The sequence below is a fragment of the Dicentrarchus labrax genome, unplaced genomic scaffold, assembly GCF_905237075.1.
Source record: "Dicentrarchus labrax unplaced genomic scaffold, dlabrax2021, whole genome shotgun sequence".
Classification (NCBI taxonomy): domain Eukaryota; kingdom Metazoa; phylum Chordata; class Actinopteri; family Moronidae; genus Dicentrarchus; species Dicentrarchus labrax.
Window position 1 is genome coordinate 13,108,216 of NW_026136707.1, and position 17,412 is coordinate 13,125,627.

The 17,412-nt window shown below is 43.7% G+C and overlaps 1 protein-coding gene across 5 annotated transcripts; it reads right to left on the reverse strand.

Moving 5' to 3' along the window:
• Positions 1-1,509: 1,509 nt before the first annotated feature.
• Positions 1,510-17,021, reverse strand: LOC127366421 (ataxin-1). Of its 5 annotated transcripts, XM_051405276.1 has the most exons (4): positions 16,916-17,009; positions 16,738-16,818; positions 7,589-9,661; positions 1,510-6,155 (listed from the first exon to the last, which is right to left on the reverse strand). In XM_051405276.1, exons 3-4 carry the CDS (start codon positions 9,389-9,391, stop codon positions 5,460-5,462), a joined length of 2,499 nt encoding a protein of 832 aa, XP_051261236.1. In that variant the 5' UTR covers positions 9,392-9,661; positions 16,738-16,818; positions 16,916-17,009; the 3' UTR covers positions 1,510-5,459. The 5 variants fall into 5 exon arrangements, with proteins under 5 accessions (XP_051261236.1, XP_051261235.1, XP_051261234.1 ...); XM_051405275.1 differs by lacking the exon at positions 16,738-16,818 and having other exon boundaries at positions 16,916-17,021; XM_051405274.1 differs by lacking the exons at positions 16,738-16,818; positions 16,916-17,009 and adding an exon at positions 13,535-14,003.
• Positions 17,022-17,412: the final 391 nt, after the last annotated feature.

A 17,412-nucleotide genomic window follows, 5' to 3' on the forward strand; every position in this document is an offset into this window, starting at 1 on the left:
GAAAATACAAGTCGGTTTGATTCGATGTATTCCTGTTACAAGATGGTCAGGTCAACTGAACATTAAGTAAATAGTCTGTAAGGTGTTATGGGAGATGTATTTTATTATTTTGTGTTTTCTGTTCTGAAATATAAACGTTCACTGGTAAACCTCCTGTCATATTTCCAACTTAGCAGCCTTTTTGGAGATATTGATGCTCATGTTTGTCTAATGTTTGTCGGACTAGTACAGAGCATACAGATAATCCACAGAAGCCATCCTAAGAGTGAAACAGAATAATCCATACATCTATGTTCCTTAGAGCCTCATATGGTATAATGCTTCACATACATTCTTCTTTTCTACAATAAAGCAAGAATGTACATACACACAATATACACATATACTATACAGATATACAGTTACATCTTTATAGCATATCAGATCCCAGGAGGCAACTCAAATTTCCAACTCGTATGTAAATAATTTGTTTACAAATGTGTATAGACTGTCAGCAGAGGTCGAAATAGTGCAGCACACAGCAAACTAACTGTGCATGAATCCATGTGCATGTAGATATGATTGTTGCAGATATTCGATTAGTCTTTGATATTCCTGTGCATGAATCCAAACACAATTTATCATGCATGAGTTATTAAACTGCAGATTGCATTATTGTTCACCAGCAGTGCAACTAGGAAAAACATATTATTTTGAAACACAAAAGCAAGTGATTTACACGTCATCTATTCTTCCCTTCAACTGAAGGCCTGTGTGCAGGTTCTCAACATAATCTGAGGCACAATGGGCCGCCATACAACACATATAAACACATTCAGGCCATGACCCTTTTATGTGCAACTGAAACACTTCAACAATATGTAAAAATTATTCTGCTCATAGGCAGTATTTTCTTTTATGCTTACTGAACACTGAACTGTTAACCAACAACAGAAAGTGGGAGGTGATGATTGTAATTGTCACATTTTTTTAAAGGATTCATTTCTATGTATTATGATGATGATATTCATATTTGTCCTCAATTTGTTCTTTTTCTCGTTCTATAAATGTAATCATTGGAGATACTTTGTGCAGAGACCAGTGATCGGGATGTAAAAGGAAATAAGGAGAGAATATTACACAGATAACATTTAAAAATAGGGTGCAAGACTCTGTGAAGGCAAAATGCATTTAGAAGGTACCACTATGAAGACTCTCTAAAAGAAGCAATTTATGTATACTATATACAAATGTATATTTTAGCTAGCTAAACTACAAATAGGCAAAACAGCAACTCTGCAGCAAGACATTGTGCAATCATTCTGTCCAAATAGTCCCTGTCCCAGTCTTGTCATAGCTGGTACGGAGAATATTAAAGTTTCTTGTGGGAAATATCAAAGCCGGAGAGCAGAGGTGGAGATATTATCAGGCATGTCTCAAGTAGAAACATTTATCACCGTCACACAGCTGACAAAGCACATATTCACATACAGAGAAATACCCTTTTCTTTGTCATTCACAAAAAGAGACTTTTTCTTTAGACTCTTTATTTGTTTTTAATATATTTGCTCAAATGTAAAATCAAACATTTGAAGTAAAGATTTAACAGTTTCTGACTAGCAAACCTCAACACCATCAAAATAAGGGAACATTATTGATACATACTACATACTGTACGTAGGACATACTGTATCTTAGCTGAGATTTATCCAACAAACAGACCCGAATTACAAAATCTTTTTTTAAAAGTCTTTTAATCCTGTAATTTCCTGTGTTTTCTTCTTCTTTTTTTTTGAGCTGGTGCAAAATAAAATATCTTAGGTGAAGCAATATCCTGTATTTCTGTCAAATAAATGATGATGTGTTTTGGAAATTAAACTTCACTTCAAAGGTCTGTACATGGGGTTCAGTGTCCATCCTCTCCACTGGCAACAAGGTCATACCAACATTATAATGGAAGACTTTGGCTATTTACAAATCGCTGAGATGCTGTACTGTTACTGTACAATTTCTCTCAGACATGCTGTACATTACTTCTGTGTATTAGTTAGACTAAAACACCCCCCACCCCACACATGACAAAGTGCAATTCTATAGATCACCACAAGGCGGCGCTTATACACCATATTCAACATTATTTAGAAAAGCTCTGAAAAGTACATATTTTAAGGGGTCCAGCTTAAGCATATTTGTGAGCAAAAGGGGTATTACTAAACCTTTGAATTTAAAAGCCCCGACACACCAGCGGTTCACCTTCATTTGCACTTATTTTGCCCGTCTCTTCTCAGGACTGTTCGGGTGTGTACAGACCACAATTGACTGATAACTCCTCGTTGCACCTGTTGGGGCGCCATCCCAGCTTGAACCTGAGCTGAGGTCTAATTAACCACTGTGTGGGTGTGCAGGGCCTTTAAAGGAATACTTCAACATTTTGGGAAATGCGTTTATTCGCATTCTTGCAGAAGGTTAGACGAGAAGATAGATGTCACTCTTATATCTTTACAGTAAATATGAAACTACAGCCAGATGCCGGTCAGCTTGGCTTAGCCTCATATTTATTTACCCTACAGAATATAAAAATAGCATTAATCTTTTCACCTTTCTCTCTGCAAGAAAGCGAATCAATGTATTTCCCAGAATTTCTCTTTCTACATGTTGACTGTGTCATGATGTCACTTCAGGTCTGTATTCGAAAAATAATAATTTCTTAAAGAAAAAGTACAAACACAGGCCAGGCTCACGGAGCTACAAAGACAAACTGATGAAACAGTACCTCTACTTTGTAACAGTGAAAAATATAAGAACACATCATTTTGGAGAACAGTCACTGGGCAGTGTTTAGCCTGAGCAGTCGAACACAAACAGAAGAGAACAGTCTGGGTTAACAATAAACACCTTTCAGGAGTTATAAAAGGTTCATGGCTATTATGATAAATTGCAGTTCATATTCACACATACTGTATGTTACAGTGTGCAAGTCAACTCAAATTGTGAGGCGGCCAAATTATGCAGATGTCCCCAAGGAAATGTGGCACATTCATGGACATGAGATCAATACCTGAACTGACAAAAATGATAGCAGGAAAACTTGATATTGGTGAGTTAATGGAATGATTGAAGAAGGAGGCGCTGTGGCACATACAGTACATAGGCTACATAAGGGTTAGAATATCTATACACACACTGTACACTCTTTAGGATACAATTTACTGTACATGATCAACACTAGCTGGTTAGTTAACTCTACAACTCTCTTTCTTTCTCTTTATAGTAGCTCTATCTGTCATCAAAAATAAAGTTGAGATAGTTTGCCCGATGTGTTTACATTCCCTGCTCCGGTATATAATGTTTTCTCTCAATGATAAACCTGTAGGACATTATGCAATGAAAAACAGTCGGTTGATTATTCTCATTATATCTAACAGCTGAGGAACAGGGACACCACCACCACCACCACACTGCCGCTGGGTGCTTCATCAAAGTGCTGCTGCTCAGAACGCACGCATACACATGTGACTGTGGACATGCACATACTGTCTCAGGCCTACACACACACACACACACACACACAGTTTGTTTACACACACATACAGATACACACGGTTCCTGAGTACGAACTGTAGGATATTTTGGCTCTACTCTAAGAAAGAAATTACATGTAGAGAAATAAAGCTGTTTTAATCAAAACAGCAGTGCTCTGATATAATAGGTATGGACTTGGCATACCATCATTGAGGAAAGCAGGTTTTATTGATAAAACCCTAAAAAACATGTGCTGTTGTGATCTAGGTACATATATGTAAGGCCATTCTCTAAAGAAAGCAACAGGATTAGTCAAAGGAATTTGATGGTACTAGTTTTCCATTGATAAGTACATATTATGCCTTTTTTTATCTTATGGTGTGCGTGCATTTAAAGTTGCATTTAATTTTTCCATATTTTTATATTAACAGTGGGTCAGAGGTCTATGTGTCATGTGAAAGGGAGTAAATTATAACCCTGCAGTTCTTTTCAGCCCTACAAAGCTATTCAGCATCCTTCAGCTCACTGTTTTGGTTTTATGGCCTGTAACTTTCTCTCACCGCTCTCATCAGGGTTTGATTTCAGGCGCGGCAGGCAGTTGTTTTCAGTGGAAAAGCTCTAGTGAACCAATTATAAACTACCTGCCCAACAGACAAAGTTAGCAACTACCTGATGAACATGGTGAATAATTTAGCAACTAAAGGGTAGAGGATTCCCTCAGGAGTTGACAAGAGACAAAAACAGAGCTACAAGTAGGATGAACTGGACTTACATTCAACAGACCGCCTGAAACACAACTCCAAAATAAACGTCAGTGTTGCTGTGTGTCTTCTGGATGTGTAATTACGCAACTGTTTGCTAACAACTTTGCCATATCAAATCTAAAAGGTGCATACACAAATGCCCAAAAGGTCATTTGTAGGTATTAGATAGAAACGCCTGATTCTTTCCTATTGGTACAGATCTGAAATGCTGCACATTGAGTAGTGGCCAGGGTTGAAGCCGGACATCAACTAGTGACTCATGCTGTCCTTGAAAAGAATTGTGACACTTTGCAAATAAACTATAATGGCAAGTTTGACAGAGGAACTTCATCAGAGGAATGCATCCACGTGCAACTGCTGTCACCCACAAAAAGCAGTGGGATCAATTTCTCAGCACAGCCCGTCAGTGGTGAGGCAATCACATGGATGACTTCATGAGTCAGTATTGAGGACAAATTCAGTGATTTACATTCAGGCCTTTTTCAGTCTTGATATTTGCAGGTTGTACTGACAACTGAGCTCTCAGCCACCCCTTAATCCTGTGCCACAAAGAAAACCACACACAGGCATACACATAGAGACAAGTGGCACAAGGCCACCTGCAGGAGCACGCACATAATGGTATGACTTTTTTTTTTCTTTAAGTAATAAAATAAAACTCAAAACCTCATCAGACACACGAGGCAGCAGAGAGTACATCCATGGCGATTGAGCATTGTCATTGAAACACCAAAGGTCTCTCTATGACTCCAACCACTCATAAACAACGAAACAAACATGATGAGAGTCAAAATATTGTTACCCACTTTGTACACGCTGACATCGGGGTCTGTGCTTGTTCATGTGATAAGAGGAATGATTGACTGGTCTGCATCCAACAGGTTTAAGCCACATGACAAAGGAGATCGGGCTTATGATATGTGACACGCTCGAGTGTCTGACTGTCATTCATACTCAACATTCACGCTGCATTCATTTTTGCTTTCAGCATTGATTGCACTGATCTCGTGTGTGATACCACTTATGAAGGTGCTCAGCTGTACTTCATCGTAGATATCAGACTTGTGTGAAAGAAAAGAAAACGTGTAAATACTGTGTAAACTCAGCCTATATTACAGTAGTCTGGATAGAGAAAAACAGAGGGGGAAAAACACAAAGCCAACCACAGGTAATCAAAAATTCCTTAAAGTTCTATCAACAGTCTACTCTTTTGTTCAAGCACCTTTCACTCCCAGCACTGGAGTGGCCTTCTATGCTGATTTTAACCTCCTGAGGGATGAAGGAGGGTTTGGGCAGAGTCAGAGGAGGCTCCTCCTCAGCCCTCTCAGTCTGGTCTCGCTCTGGAGCTGACCAGCGTCTCTTGCGGACTGTAGATCTCTCTGGATCCCCACATTGTATTTTGGTAAGAGCAGGCATGTCTGTTTTCACTGATTCCTGTCTTACTTCTCCAGTCCCCGAAACTGACAGCATTGATCCAGCTCCATAGATCCCCTCCCCTTGTCCTGGAAGTAGTCCCAATCCTGGTGGTAGCTCCATTCCTGGTCCTGGTCCAGTTACCTGCTCCCTCTCCAGCCTGTCTGCACTTGGAGCCTTCATGAGGAGGCCACTGTTATTGTGTGCAGCGTTTGGACTCGTACTGTTTCTGATAGTGACATCCACATTATGACAGGAGTCAGAGAGGTGACCAGTCTTCAGCTTGGTCCCCAAATGCTGGCTGTCTGTTATTGAACCGTTCCTCAAGCCGCGGAGGGTCAGCGACACGCATACGTCACCCACACACAGCTTAGCGCAGGACAGCTCAAACAGCTGGGTGGTCCGGTCTGGGCAGCAGGATGACCAACCCTGGCCAAATACGAAGAAGGGATACTCCACAAGAACCTCCACGCAAACCTGGAGATAAGCACATGCACAACACACACAGTTAGCGCTTAGCTGGATACAGGGGGACATATTTGCAGAGGATTCATAAAAGAAACACTGTTTAATGCACATTTGTATGGGATTATGCACCTTGGAAATAATTCTGTAGTTTTTGTTTGAACAGAGGACATTTTGATGTGTCACAGTAGGAAATCACAGTAAATAATAAAGTGAATGATGTCTAAATTCGATTTAGCTGCCTAAAGGTCCAGTATGTAACATTTAGGAGGATCTATTGGCAGAAATGGAATATAATATTTATAGGTATGTTTTCATTAGTATGTGATCACCTGAATATAAGTTGAGTTTTTATCGTTGTGTTTTCTTCACCTTAGAATGAGACGCTTTTAATCAACAGACGCTGCAGGTCACCATGTTGAACCGCCACGTTTTTACAATAGACCAGGACAGACAGGGCCTTTGTGATGCGCTTTCCGCGAGTTTCACTGCCATTGTAGTTTCTCCTACACACTTCACAGCCCGTTCTCATTCCCAAGTCATCAAATATGGACGCAAAGTCTTCAGTTAGTTGCAATCTGCAACTTCCCTGCTAGATTCCACTAAATCCTACACCTTTACGTTTAGGGTCCTGGCATTGTGCATTCTGGCTCACTGTCACACTGTCACGGCTTACTGGGCTTACTTGGACACTGAATGGACTGAAGCCATTGTCAATGTTATTATTTACACCTGTGCTTTTCTGCTGTCAAAAGTCTATTTTAGAGCCCAACCAAGATACTGGCACACCTAATAAAATTTTTGCTCATTACAGATAAATCAGTATTAGAAATGCCAAATGAAATTATTTCACTATTTGATTGATTGAGAGCACAAACAAATGTATTTTATATAAACTTCTCAGGAAATTGTCCAATTAAAATTGTACAATTCTTTAAAAAACAATTTCTTTTTAACTTTAACTTTTAAAACAACATATATATTTTTGAAACCCTTCTAAAATATCAATGTTGGTGTCACCCTTAAGAGCTCTGTAGCCCTTTACAGACATGGGGTCTGTAATATTGCTGGCTTCATTTATCTCTAAAAAGAATGTCTTTTGGTCTTTCAAAAGCCAAGGTTTGCATAATGAAATGTTATTTTGGCATCTGGTACACAAGAGGGAGCATTGTTGGTACTGCTAGAGAACAATGGTAGATTGGAAAATAATGACATGAAGGAAGAAGATTCAATTCTCTCTGTTCTGTATCTGGGGTAGATTTCATAGCTCTTAATACATTTTCTCATCAATTTTAGATAGAATATGGAATTCTGCTGACTATTTATTTAAGTGTGTATTGTTATCACAGTGGTATTTCTTAATACTATCACTAGGCAGAGCCAATGCTTTAAGGTTTCAAATTCTATACAGAGTGACTTTAAAAATGTAAGGAGGAATAATTTACCTGGGCTTTGAGCTCCCCCACAGAAAACTGTATGACCACAGCATTAGGACTTTGCCCACTGTCAATACGCTCAACAGTGCTGGAGTCAATCTTCAGCTCACTGCTAATCTCAGCACTCTGGATGAAGTCCTCCGTCTTCAGGTCCTCCACACGCTTCAGCTCCCCATCAGCCAGCTGGATGATGGAGCCTCGCATGAAGAATGGAGGAAGCGCCACAGGGGAAGAGGAAGAGGAGATGGAGGGGGAGGCTTGGATGGAAACAGGGGCAGGAGCGGGGAGAGGAGCAGGAGTTGGGGAGGGAGGTGCCACCACTGCAGGAGCCGGGTGTGAGGGCACGACCGGCAGCGCTGGTGCTTGTGCGACGGCCGGGGGTGGTTGATGTCCATCTGGCCCAAGCGCCTCACACTTGGACAGGGCTGTGGCCAGATAGGCATGCGGCATGGCGGTGGATATTTGAGGGGTAGTGGTGGCAGTTAGAGCACTGACAGTACGACTGACCTCTACTTCTGTGCCGTTATTGGTGCCACTGACTGGGATGAGGAGGGACTGGCCACTCGGGATGACTAGGTGTTGAGGCAGTGTCGCGTGGTAGCTGAGAGCATGTTGATTTGCACTGGTGATATAGCCAATGATGGGTGGCTGCGTGGAGGAATAGAGACTGGCTGGCAGCTCTTCGGAGGGTAGAGTGGTCTGGATGACAGTATGAGGAGCAACAGACTTAATGACGTCTGAGGAAGAGAGAGATGTGAAAGAGGAAGATCTGGACACTGGTTTCCCCAAACAGATGCCTCCTTTCTCAGTCTGGACTAACGAGATCTTATTTGAGCCAGCTTCACGTTCAGCTCCATGATTGGGTTGGGCCACCAGCACCAAGGAGGTCTGGAGTCCTGCTGGGTTTTGGCCATAGTCTGCAGGCAGGAGAATATGTCTGGCCTCATAGCTCTGGACCTGGTGATGGTTCACTTGATGACTGGGAGTTTTGCTCTGTTTGACAAGCTCCAATTCCCCGTTCAGCACACCCTTAGCGTGCCCCTCTGGTTTCTTTCCAGCTGAACCGTCTGCATACTGAACCACCAGCTGGGATGGAGCAAGGGTAAGCGTTTGAGGGAGGACGGCTGTGTGAGGGTGGAGCTGCAGGTGGGCTGTGGGTGAAGTGACGTGGTTTCCGCTGACAGTCAGAGGTGTTCTGCTGTCCAGATGAATGTACTGGCTGGTTACTTGGGGGGAGCTTGGAAGCGACACAGGTGTCAGTTCTGTAGCAGAGAGGCCTATTTGAAACTGCTGATCCCCTTTGGTATTGGGGGAGATGACGGCAGTGGTGTAACCATCCAGGTGGTGACGCTGTCCCATGGCAGAGCTGTTTGGTGCAGAGCTAGCATTAGTGGAGATGATGTGAGAGGAGATGTAGCCAGCATAAGGCCCAGAGCTGATGAACTGAACGTTGGGTCCCAGCTGAGCAAACTGGATAGTCCCAGCTTGCTGGGGAATGGCTGTGGGGTAAACTGCAGGCAGAGAGGCCAGGGGCACGGCAGACAGGGGAGTGGCAGAGGAAGGGATAGAGGTGGAAGGAGAAGATGAAGAAGTGGAGGAGATGGGACATCTCGGGCTCTCTGCGTCCCTGGATTTGCAACGTTCACTGGCTACACTTGCCAGCCATGCTAGGTTCTCTGTGTGGGGACTGTCAGTAACCACTGCAGCAGGAGGTGTTGCTGTGGCTACAGCAACCGGCCTCTGCTCCAGAGCGAGGATCTCACGCTTCTTAGGAGGCAGGCATCCATTACTCCGCTCCTGGTTGGATTTCATTTTCCCAGCGTGGTTTTAATATTCCTGGGTAATACTTCTGAGTTCTTCTGGGTCTGTCTTTTTCTCTCTCTCCTCCACTTGATGGTTTTGTGCAGGAGTCCGGTTTCTCTGTGTGCTGTGTGGCTGGGGCTCTCTCTGTGTTCACTGGTATATAGCTCCAGGTCTCAGACCAGAGAAGATGGAGTTACTCCAGCTCACAAAATGAGCTCCATAGACTTCATGAGGAATCATCTCTGACCGATCCACCTCTTCCACGATGTCAGCAGGAATCTGATGGCAGAGAGAAGCAGAATCAGGTACTTGAGTCATAAAATTTTATTCAAAAGTCCCAATCATATGCTATACAGATTAATATCCCTCTAGGACAACCTTTGAATTTGGGCTTTATTAATAAACTTGACTTGACTTGACTTGACTCAAAATTCAATTCAATCTCATTAGTTTAATTGCACTGCAAAGCAAGATCAGTAAGCACTGCCTGTATTTTCTTCATATTCACAAAATGTTCCAGCAGGGCTGCAAATGCAAAACAGCAAACACCAAAATACTTCACTCTTAAAAATGTCCCTGCTTTCATGTTTGTGAGTGTTGTTCTTTGTTTTGCCACAAGGTGGTACCTGGTACTACGACATCTGATTCGTGTTTGTCTAATGGACTTTCACACAATATGCAGGCCACTCCTTGTACACGTTGCTCCAAGATCAACCTCTAAAGATGCCCCTCATGGATCTACGTGGACAAATCTGCCAGAACTCAACCAGCATTTCCATGAGTAATGATGTATGACTACAGAAAAGTACAGAGAAATGTTGTGTGTCATCATTTACATAACATGGGAAAGGCTCTTTCATGTTTCCAACACCAGGCAGGAGTTTCCTGAAGTGTTTGTGTGTCTACGTGTGTGTGTGTGTGTGTGTGTGTGTGTGTGTGTGTGTGTGTGTGTGTGTGTGTGTGTGTGTGTGTGTGTGTGTGTGTGTGTGCGCCTGCCCATGTGTACAGGGTAAGTTTATGTGCGTTGCTGTTGGCTGTTATCTTGCTCCAGGCTCTAGGGTAAGAAAGCAGAGCAGAGTGAACGGATAACAGCACAGTGTGACAGCCTCATAGGACCATATGCTTTTGTCTTTGTTTTAACACTCCCCGGCCTAGTGTTGAGTCAGTGGGGCTACTGTATATATAACATCCACCTCCAGACAGGAACTCTGGGTCAGTGGGCACATTAGAAAATGAAGAGAAAACAATATGGCTTGAAATTTGATTATGGAACATTGTGCAAGAAGCATAAATGGGCCTTTGTTACTATCACTGAAGTGCTTCAAAATATTTTAACAATGGGTTTCCGCTATACCCCGTTTGAGTGGTGTTTCAAAGTTCAAGGGAATACCGATAGGACAACAAACAATGAGTGAGTATGCCCTCTAAGAGTTTGGTTTAGTCAGAGGCAGACAGGGTGCCTAGGTTAAATTAGAACTGAAAATGCTATGTGGAGGTTACTGGAACTCATGATGTATAGAAGGTGTACGGTACCTAACTGTGTCAACAAGCCACAGCAGCAGCTAGCCATTATCAATGTTTGACTGCAGGGCCTGGACATACTGTGTCATATACTGTAGATCCACATGAAGGCATGTTCACAAAGCTAAAACATGCACACACAAACAATATGTAGTAGATCCATTAATTCAACAACATGGACATGCAGCCTTTTGATTCGCATGAGCTCATTTTTTTCACAGTTTCTTTTTCAGATTGACTGTTTTTTTCCTGCAGGCTTATCTGTGGGTCAATGCACAGGACTCTGAGTTGTTCATTAGCCAGAGGCACCACAGAGATGTAGAGTGTATGACACACACTCACACATCCATCCATTCATTTTTCTCCCCCTACATTCCAGTCAGACGACCCGGGCTATTTGACAGTGCTAAATTGTGTTTTCATATTACAGAGGAGGTTCACTACGGGAGGCAGCAACAGACATGTTATATAAAGACAGAAGAGGGGGGAAAAAACATAGAAGGCGACCTTGGTCAGTTCCTATTCAGAGGCGTCTACCTCTAATGCTGGCTCTGACAAGGTCACTGCATTCAAAAGCAGTGAAATCCTCCGTGCGATTCATCTAACCATACAGCCTGGTAGATCCACCAGACGTAACAAAGGAGGAGAGCAGCAGAGCTGGAGAAAAACAGAAACAGAAAGAGGAGAGTGAGGGGGAGGAGAGGGAGAAAGGCAATGTAAGATGACAGATGGAACTATGTAGAAAGGGGGAAAAGGGAGGTAGAGGGGGACGTGAGAGAAGAAAGAAGATTAGGAATGAGAAAGATGGAGAGAGAATGGGGAGAAGACAGAGTGCTGCCTCTCCTGACCCACATTGAGCAGCGCCTGCAGCATCAGAGCGCCATAGCCCCCGCCTCACTGAGAGATCCCCGATCAGCAACACAGCCGCCGCTACAGCCTGAGCTACACTGTGCAGCATCGCTCAGTGGCAACAACCCCACCTCAGCAACACCGTGTCAACACTGTAATGACATCACATCTGAAGCACAAGTACCTCCTATGATTATAGCAGCACAGGAAGACAAAGCCAGCATGCACTGATTTCCAAATGCCACAAAAACACACCACAGATACAGCAGGATGCTCTTAAAGAAGGTGTTTCTCCTTTTCCTCACATGACCCTATATATAACACTCTCTGCACATGGTCACACACACAGCTCAGCAGCCAAAAGCCTCTCTAGATTTTCCAGCATCAGCCTATTATTAGAATAGTGACACTAACAAACATACGGCCTATGTGATACTATGGAGAACAAAGGCGAGCTTTCAAGACTGTCACACCGAGCCAGACAGCATGGGAGCCCTGAGTCAGTCTCCTCGTCCTGGACCGTCACCTCTGAGACATGTATGGAGGGATGACAACAGAGGGACAGAGGGGGGGGGGGACAGGCCACTCTCTGTTCTGCTCATCACACTGATGCTTTTCAGCTCAGTGATAGAGCCAGCCTCGCATGTGATCCTCTTTCATACTCCCACGTAAAAAGCTGCACAAACCAGAGAAATAGGTTTGTGTAGTGGCGTGTGTCTGCCGTCAACCTGCGCGCAGGAGTGCAGATGAGATGTTTTCATTCAGCCTCCTCTCTGTTGTCTCCAGGTGAGAGGCCCCCCCAGCAGTTACATTTCCCCTCTTACGCAGCAGTCGCCAGCTCCTCCAGTCCCCCACCTCCACTCCTTCCGCCTGAGCACCGAGTCTTCTCTCTCATGCTCCCATCCCCACTATTTACTCCTCATTAATCCAAGGCTCCATACCGATAACGTTTCTCTGCAGCAGGATGATGCAGGGGGGCGATAGAAAGGCAACACAATTATTTAGTGACAGTGTACTGAGATGTTGCTTCTATGCAAAAGATTCATGCAAAAAGCTAATGCAATGACCCTGGGGTTATAGACCTGTTGTCAATACTGCTATACTTCATGTTTCACCTGCTAGACCAGTCATAGATACACAGTGAAAACCCTGTACAGCAAACGGCTATATATAGAAAACAAAAACATCATTATCAATCTGAGCTCTGGCATAAAGCAGAGGGGGAGGTACTGGGGAAGACAATATGTACGTGCGTGTATGTGTGATTCGCTGCATATAAATAGGACCTCCCCTCAACCCCCTTACAAACATAGCTGCTTTAACCACAGAGCAGATCAATACAGTGTACAGCTTTTCTCTAATACCCGAAAGAACCATTTTACTGCCCCTTTTCTGTACAACAGTGGTGCCTGTGCCTTTAAGAGGCGGACCTACCGTGTGGCAGACTAAAGCAGACAGTAAGAACAGGCAGTGGGTTCAGGCTGTTTGTCTTCACAATGACTCCAGAGTTCTGCATCACTGCTCAACACACACCAATCACACAGTATACGAGCAGAGATGTGTATGCAGGCGTCCCACTCAGCAAGCACCTCTACCACCGAACAGGGTCAATGCTGTTGAATCGCACAACTGTGACTCTGTGACTGTAGCCTCTGGGGGCTTTAGAATGACAGTGAGAGCGCATGAGTGTAGTAGCAGGGCAGAAAATACTACTGTGCCACAAATCAAGAAGAAAAGAGACAACCCACCCCCCCACTGGTTAGAGTACTAAGAATAGCTCACCAGTCTCTCCACAGCCACTGCTTGCAGAGCATGTCCAAGGATTCTTCCTGCCTCTTAGAGTGTGTGTGTATGTGTGTGTGTGTGTGTGTGTGTGTGTGTGTGTGTTGGAGACGTGTTTCCTAGGACTCCTCTTCCTGAATCTCTCCTTTGTGCCGCTCTCCTCTCCTGGAGCCTGTAGCTGTAGCTGCTCCAGCTCTGCCTCCCTCTCTGGACTCTCCGGTTTGGAGGCTACGCTGCCCCTGCAACGGGCTGACGGTAAAGGAAGTTCCCCACTGCTGAAGCTCAAACCAAGTCCTGCGTTCAAGGCTGCTCCAACGTGTGTTATGCAAGGCCACCAGACCGCCAGCTCCCTCTCTGCCTGGCTGCTTCTCTCTCTCTCTCTCTCTCTCTCTCTCTCTCTCTCTCTCCCTTTCCCTCTCTACCTCCCTCCTCTTTCTCTCTCTCTCAGTACTCCACTGACACAGCTCCTCCCCCAGCCAGCCTCATCAGCCGCATCAGGTATTCATTCAAAAAAACACACTCTACTTGGCTTTGCGCCCAGACTACGCTCACACAGAGAGGGAAGGAGGGGGAGGGAGCAACAGACGGAGGGTGAGGGAGGGAGAGAAAGAGAGAGAGAGAGAGAGAGAGAGCTGGAGATTCAGAGAGGCTTTGCTCAGATGGACATACTGCATGAATGTGAATAACTGTGAGATATTCACATTGGCATATACATGCCGAGACACTAACACATATGCACAAACACAAAACTGACAGAGGACTAGATTGTTCGGTGTGTTTAGCACGTCAAAGCTGTTTTAACGCACTGCTTCATTCTTGTTCATTTTCATATGCATTTTCCCTGTAGAGACAAATCTCTTACTAATCTGCCCTGTGAGCTGCCCTACAATTAGAGTCTCTATTCAGCGGCAAAGTGACTCTGAGTAACCTGCCACCCCCACCGGGTGTCCCCAGGCCTCCCCATCACTTCCCCAGAGATAGTTCCCTCAGTGCAGGCAGGCAGCGCTGATAAACACCCCACCGCCCAGCTACTTGGCACTTGGGCCCTCCTCACCCAAGGGCCTCCTCCTTATCCTGTACAGCACACAACAGAGAGAGCCAGACTGAAGACAGACACTCAACCACCAGGCCAGCCAGTTAGCTGCTCTTCAAGCAGCGTGTCCCTTCTACCTCGAGTGCAGACTGGGGAAAACACAGAAAATGTAACAAATCACACAATGCTGCTATTACACCCCGCCTAGTGAACATTGTACTTTCAAAGGCTCTTAGGTGTGTGTGTGTGTGTGGGGGGTTCCTGAACTTTCTCATCCTAGAACAAGAGGTGTAATGTGCATAGCCAAAGAGAATTATGTGCAGTAGCAACTAAGTTGCATATAAAGCACTTGTAGTCAATTATTCCTTGAATCATAAATACTCAATAAAGTACTGTTTGGAGAATTTCTTTATCTATCCCTCAACCCCTCTGGCCCCAGACTGAGCCCAACCACTGTGACTGTCTCTCTCTCTCTCACTCTCACTCTCTCTCTCTCTCTCACACACACACACACACACACACACACACACACACACACACACACACACACACACACATTGAACTACTGAAGTAATAAGATGTGTTTCCCCAACTGCAGAACCTGAGAAAACATGTGCTGCATGTCTTCCTTGCCAAGGGGCTACAGCCTCATCTCCCTACTGTGACTCAAATTCCTCCCAAGAAGCTGCCAGGCCTATGTAAACCTCAGGATCTACACAATCCCCGTAGCAACGGAACGGAAAGTAATATGACAGGACCCCATCGTGGAGCATTAAGGGCATCTACAAGACACTGTAGTTTACTTGCCTTGAAATGGCTCACTGTACATTGAGGGTCAGAATTAATGTCAGCCAAATGAACTGAAATAAGCTTTCCTGTGAGAATTCACAAATCCAGCTGGAGTTGTGTGGAGCAAAATGTTCACTGTACTGAGTAGCTCAAGAGTGAGACTGCATGAAAACACAACTGTCAAATCTGTCTTGCCGTTTCTAGCTCAATAAAAGAGAAGATGTAAAGTTAGGGAATAAGAAGGAAACAATCTGGGAACATCCTACTGATTCTAATATTACAGGGTACAGTATGGCCTCGTGAGACAATCTAGCATTTGGGAGGAATTTAAGGGGAATTTACTGTAAGTATTTCTAGCTAGTATGAGCACGACCATCCTTGAGAGCCGCACACAGGTCATAAACAAGAGTCCCCCATCGATGTCTGCTCAGTTTTATGCAAATGTAAATTTGTTGAAGTTCACTGTCAGTAGATACATGCTTCATTTTAATATTACAAAATGACGTGATGACAATAAAAAAGGTTCAGTGATTGTAGTGTGTTCTAGTAGTGTCCTCTAATGTTTATAATGATAATACAGTGACAGGTCATCTTCAACACCTGTCTCTGTGACCCTTCAGCTGTATTTACTGAGGAACCTCATCATTACTGCAGTACATAACAACAATGGACAGCACATGTGTCAGTCCACATAAACCTGTCATGAAGTTCACAACATACAGAGTAACATACACAGTATCATACAGTCTACAGGTCTATATTCTTATTTTGTTATCATCAAATCTACCCATCCAGTTACTACCTCCTCCTTACTCCCTAACATCACATCTTGTTCCTTTGTGCCTACAAGTATCGGTATGTACTGTAGAATTAATTACGCTGTGATTTGTAGGCCGTTATCAGGCATCACCAGAAAAACTTCAGCACAAATATTTCATCTTTGTTGACAGTTACAGTCAGTTAGATACGACTGAATATTATTGGATGCTGACTATTGTGGTTCAACCTGACAGAGGGGTTTTGCTGGCCCAGTTGTATGTGCTCTTTAAGTCTGAGCATACACCACTGCAAGCTTTGCCACAAGTGTTACATTCCTTTGAATGTAATGAGAGGGAGTGCTCCAAACCCTAACAAGTTCTATGTTATCTTACAAGCATTAACTATTGAAAGCTGGTGAGTTAGTCTGAGTTAGAGCAGTAGTAGTATAAATGGGGACAAACATTAGTTAAGGAATAACAGTCATGGTAATAGCAGTTTTGGCAGTAGCCCTCTACCACGTCGTGTCAGCAGAGAAGCATTGCATTACGCTTACATTCCTCCATTTTGAAACACACAGATGTATCTACACGGCCTCTCAGTGCTCTATCTTAAACTCACATACTCTCACACAGTAGCCTTCAGCAGGAAACACAATGAAGACTCAAGTGGGCTCCAGCTGCTGCAGGTTATAACACTGCATGACCTTTACCGCAAAGCAAAACACAAGTTCCAATTTAAGTTCTGGTGGATCTTTTTCAACCACAACCTCCTCACAAATCTGAAGAGATTAATCATATTACCTTGAAACTCTTCAGTGTCCGGGCAAACAATTATCCAAGCATTATCACTCACATTCTGCTCTGCATCCTCACCATACACTCACTGGGGCTGAGTGAGCCTCCTCTCATGCAGCAGACATGTCCAGACATGTAATGCTGATGCTCCTACACACAAGACAGCAAAGCATGTATGATGCAAACAGTTTCATATGGGAAATAGCATTGCTGTTTCCCATGGTGTGCTATTGTTTGAGTTAATGAACTCATTCATAATTTTTCAAAACATTTCCAGGAACAACAGTGTGCAAAAATACTGCACAGTTTGGGTTAGACATTACCTTGAAGGTGGAAAGGTGGAAATACATCTTACTCTGACCCCTACTTAGAAAGGATTACTGTATTATAGAGCAGAAATTGATTAGTCAGTTTATCAATTAGTCTATTGACAGAAAAAAAATCTCCAGGAACGTTTTTTAAAAAAACAATTTTTAAATGGCAGGACTTGCTAAAGATCTTTT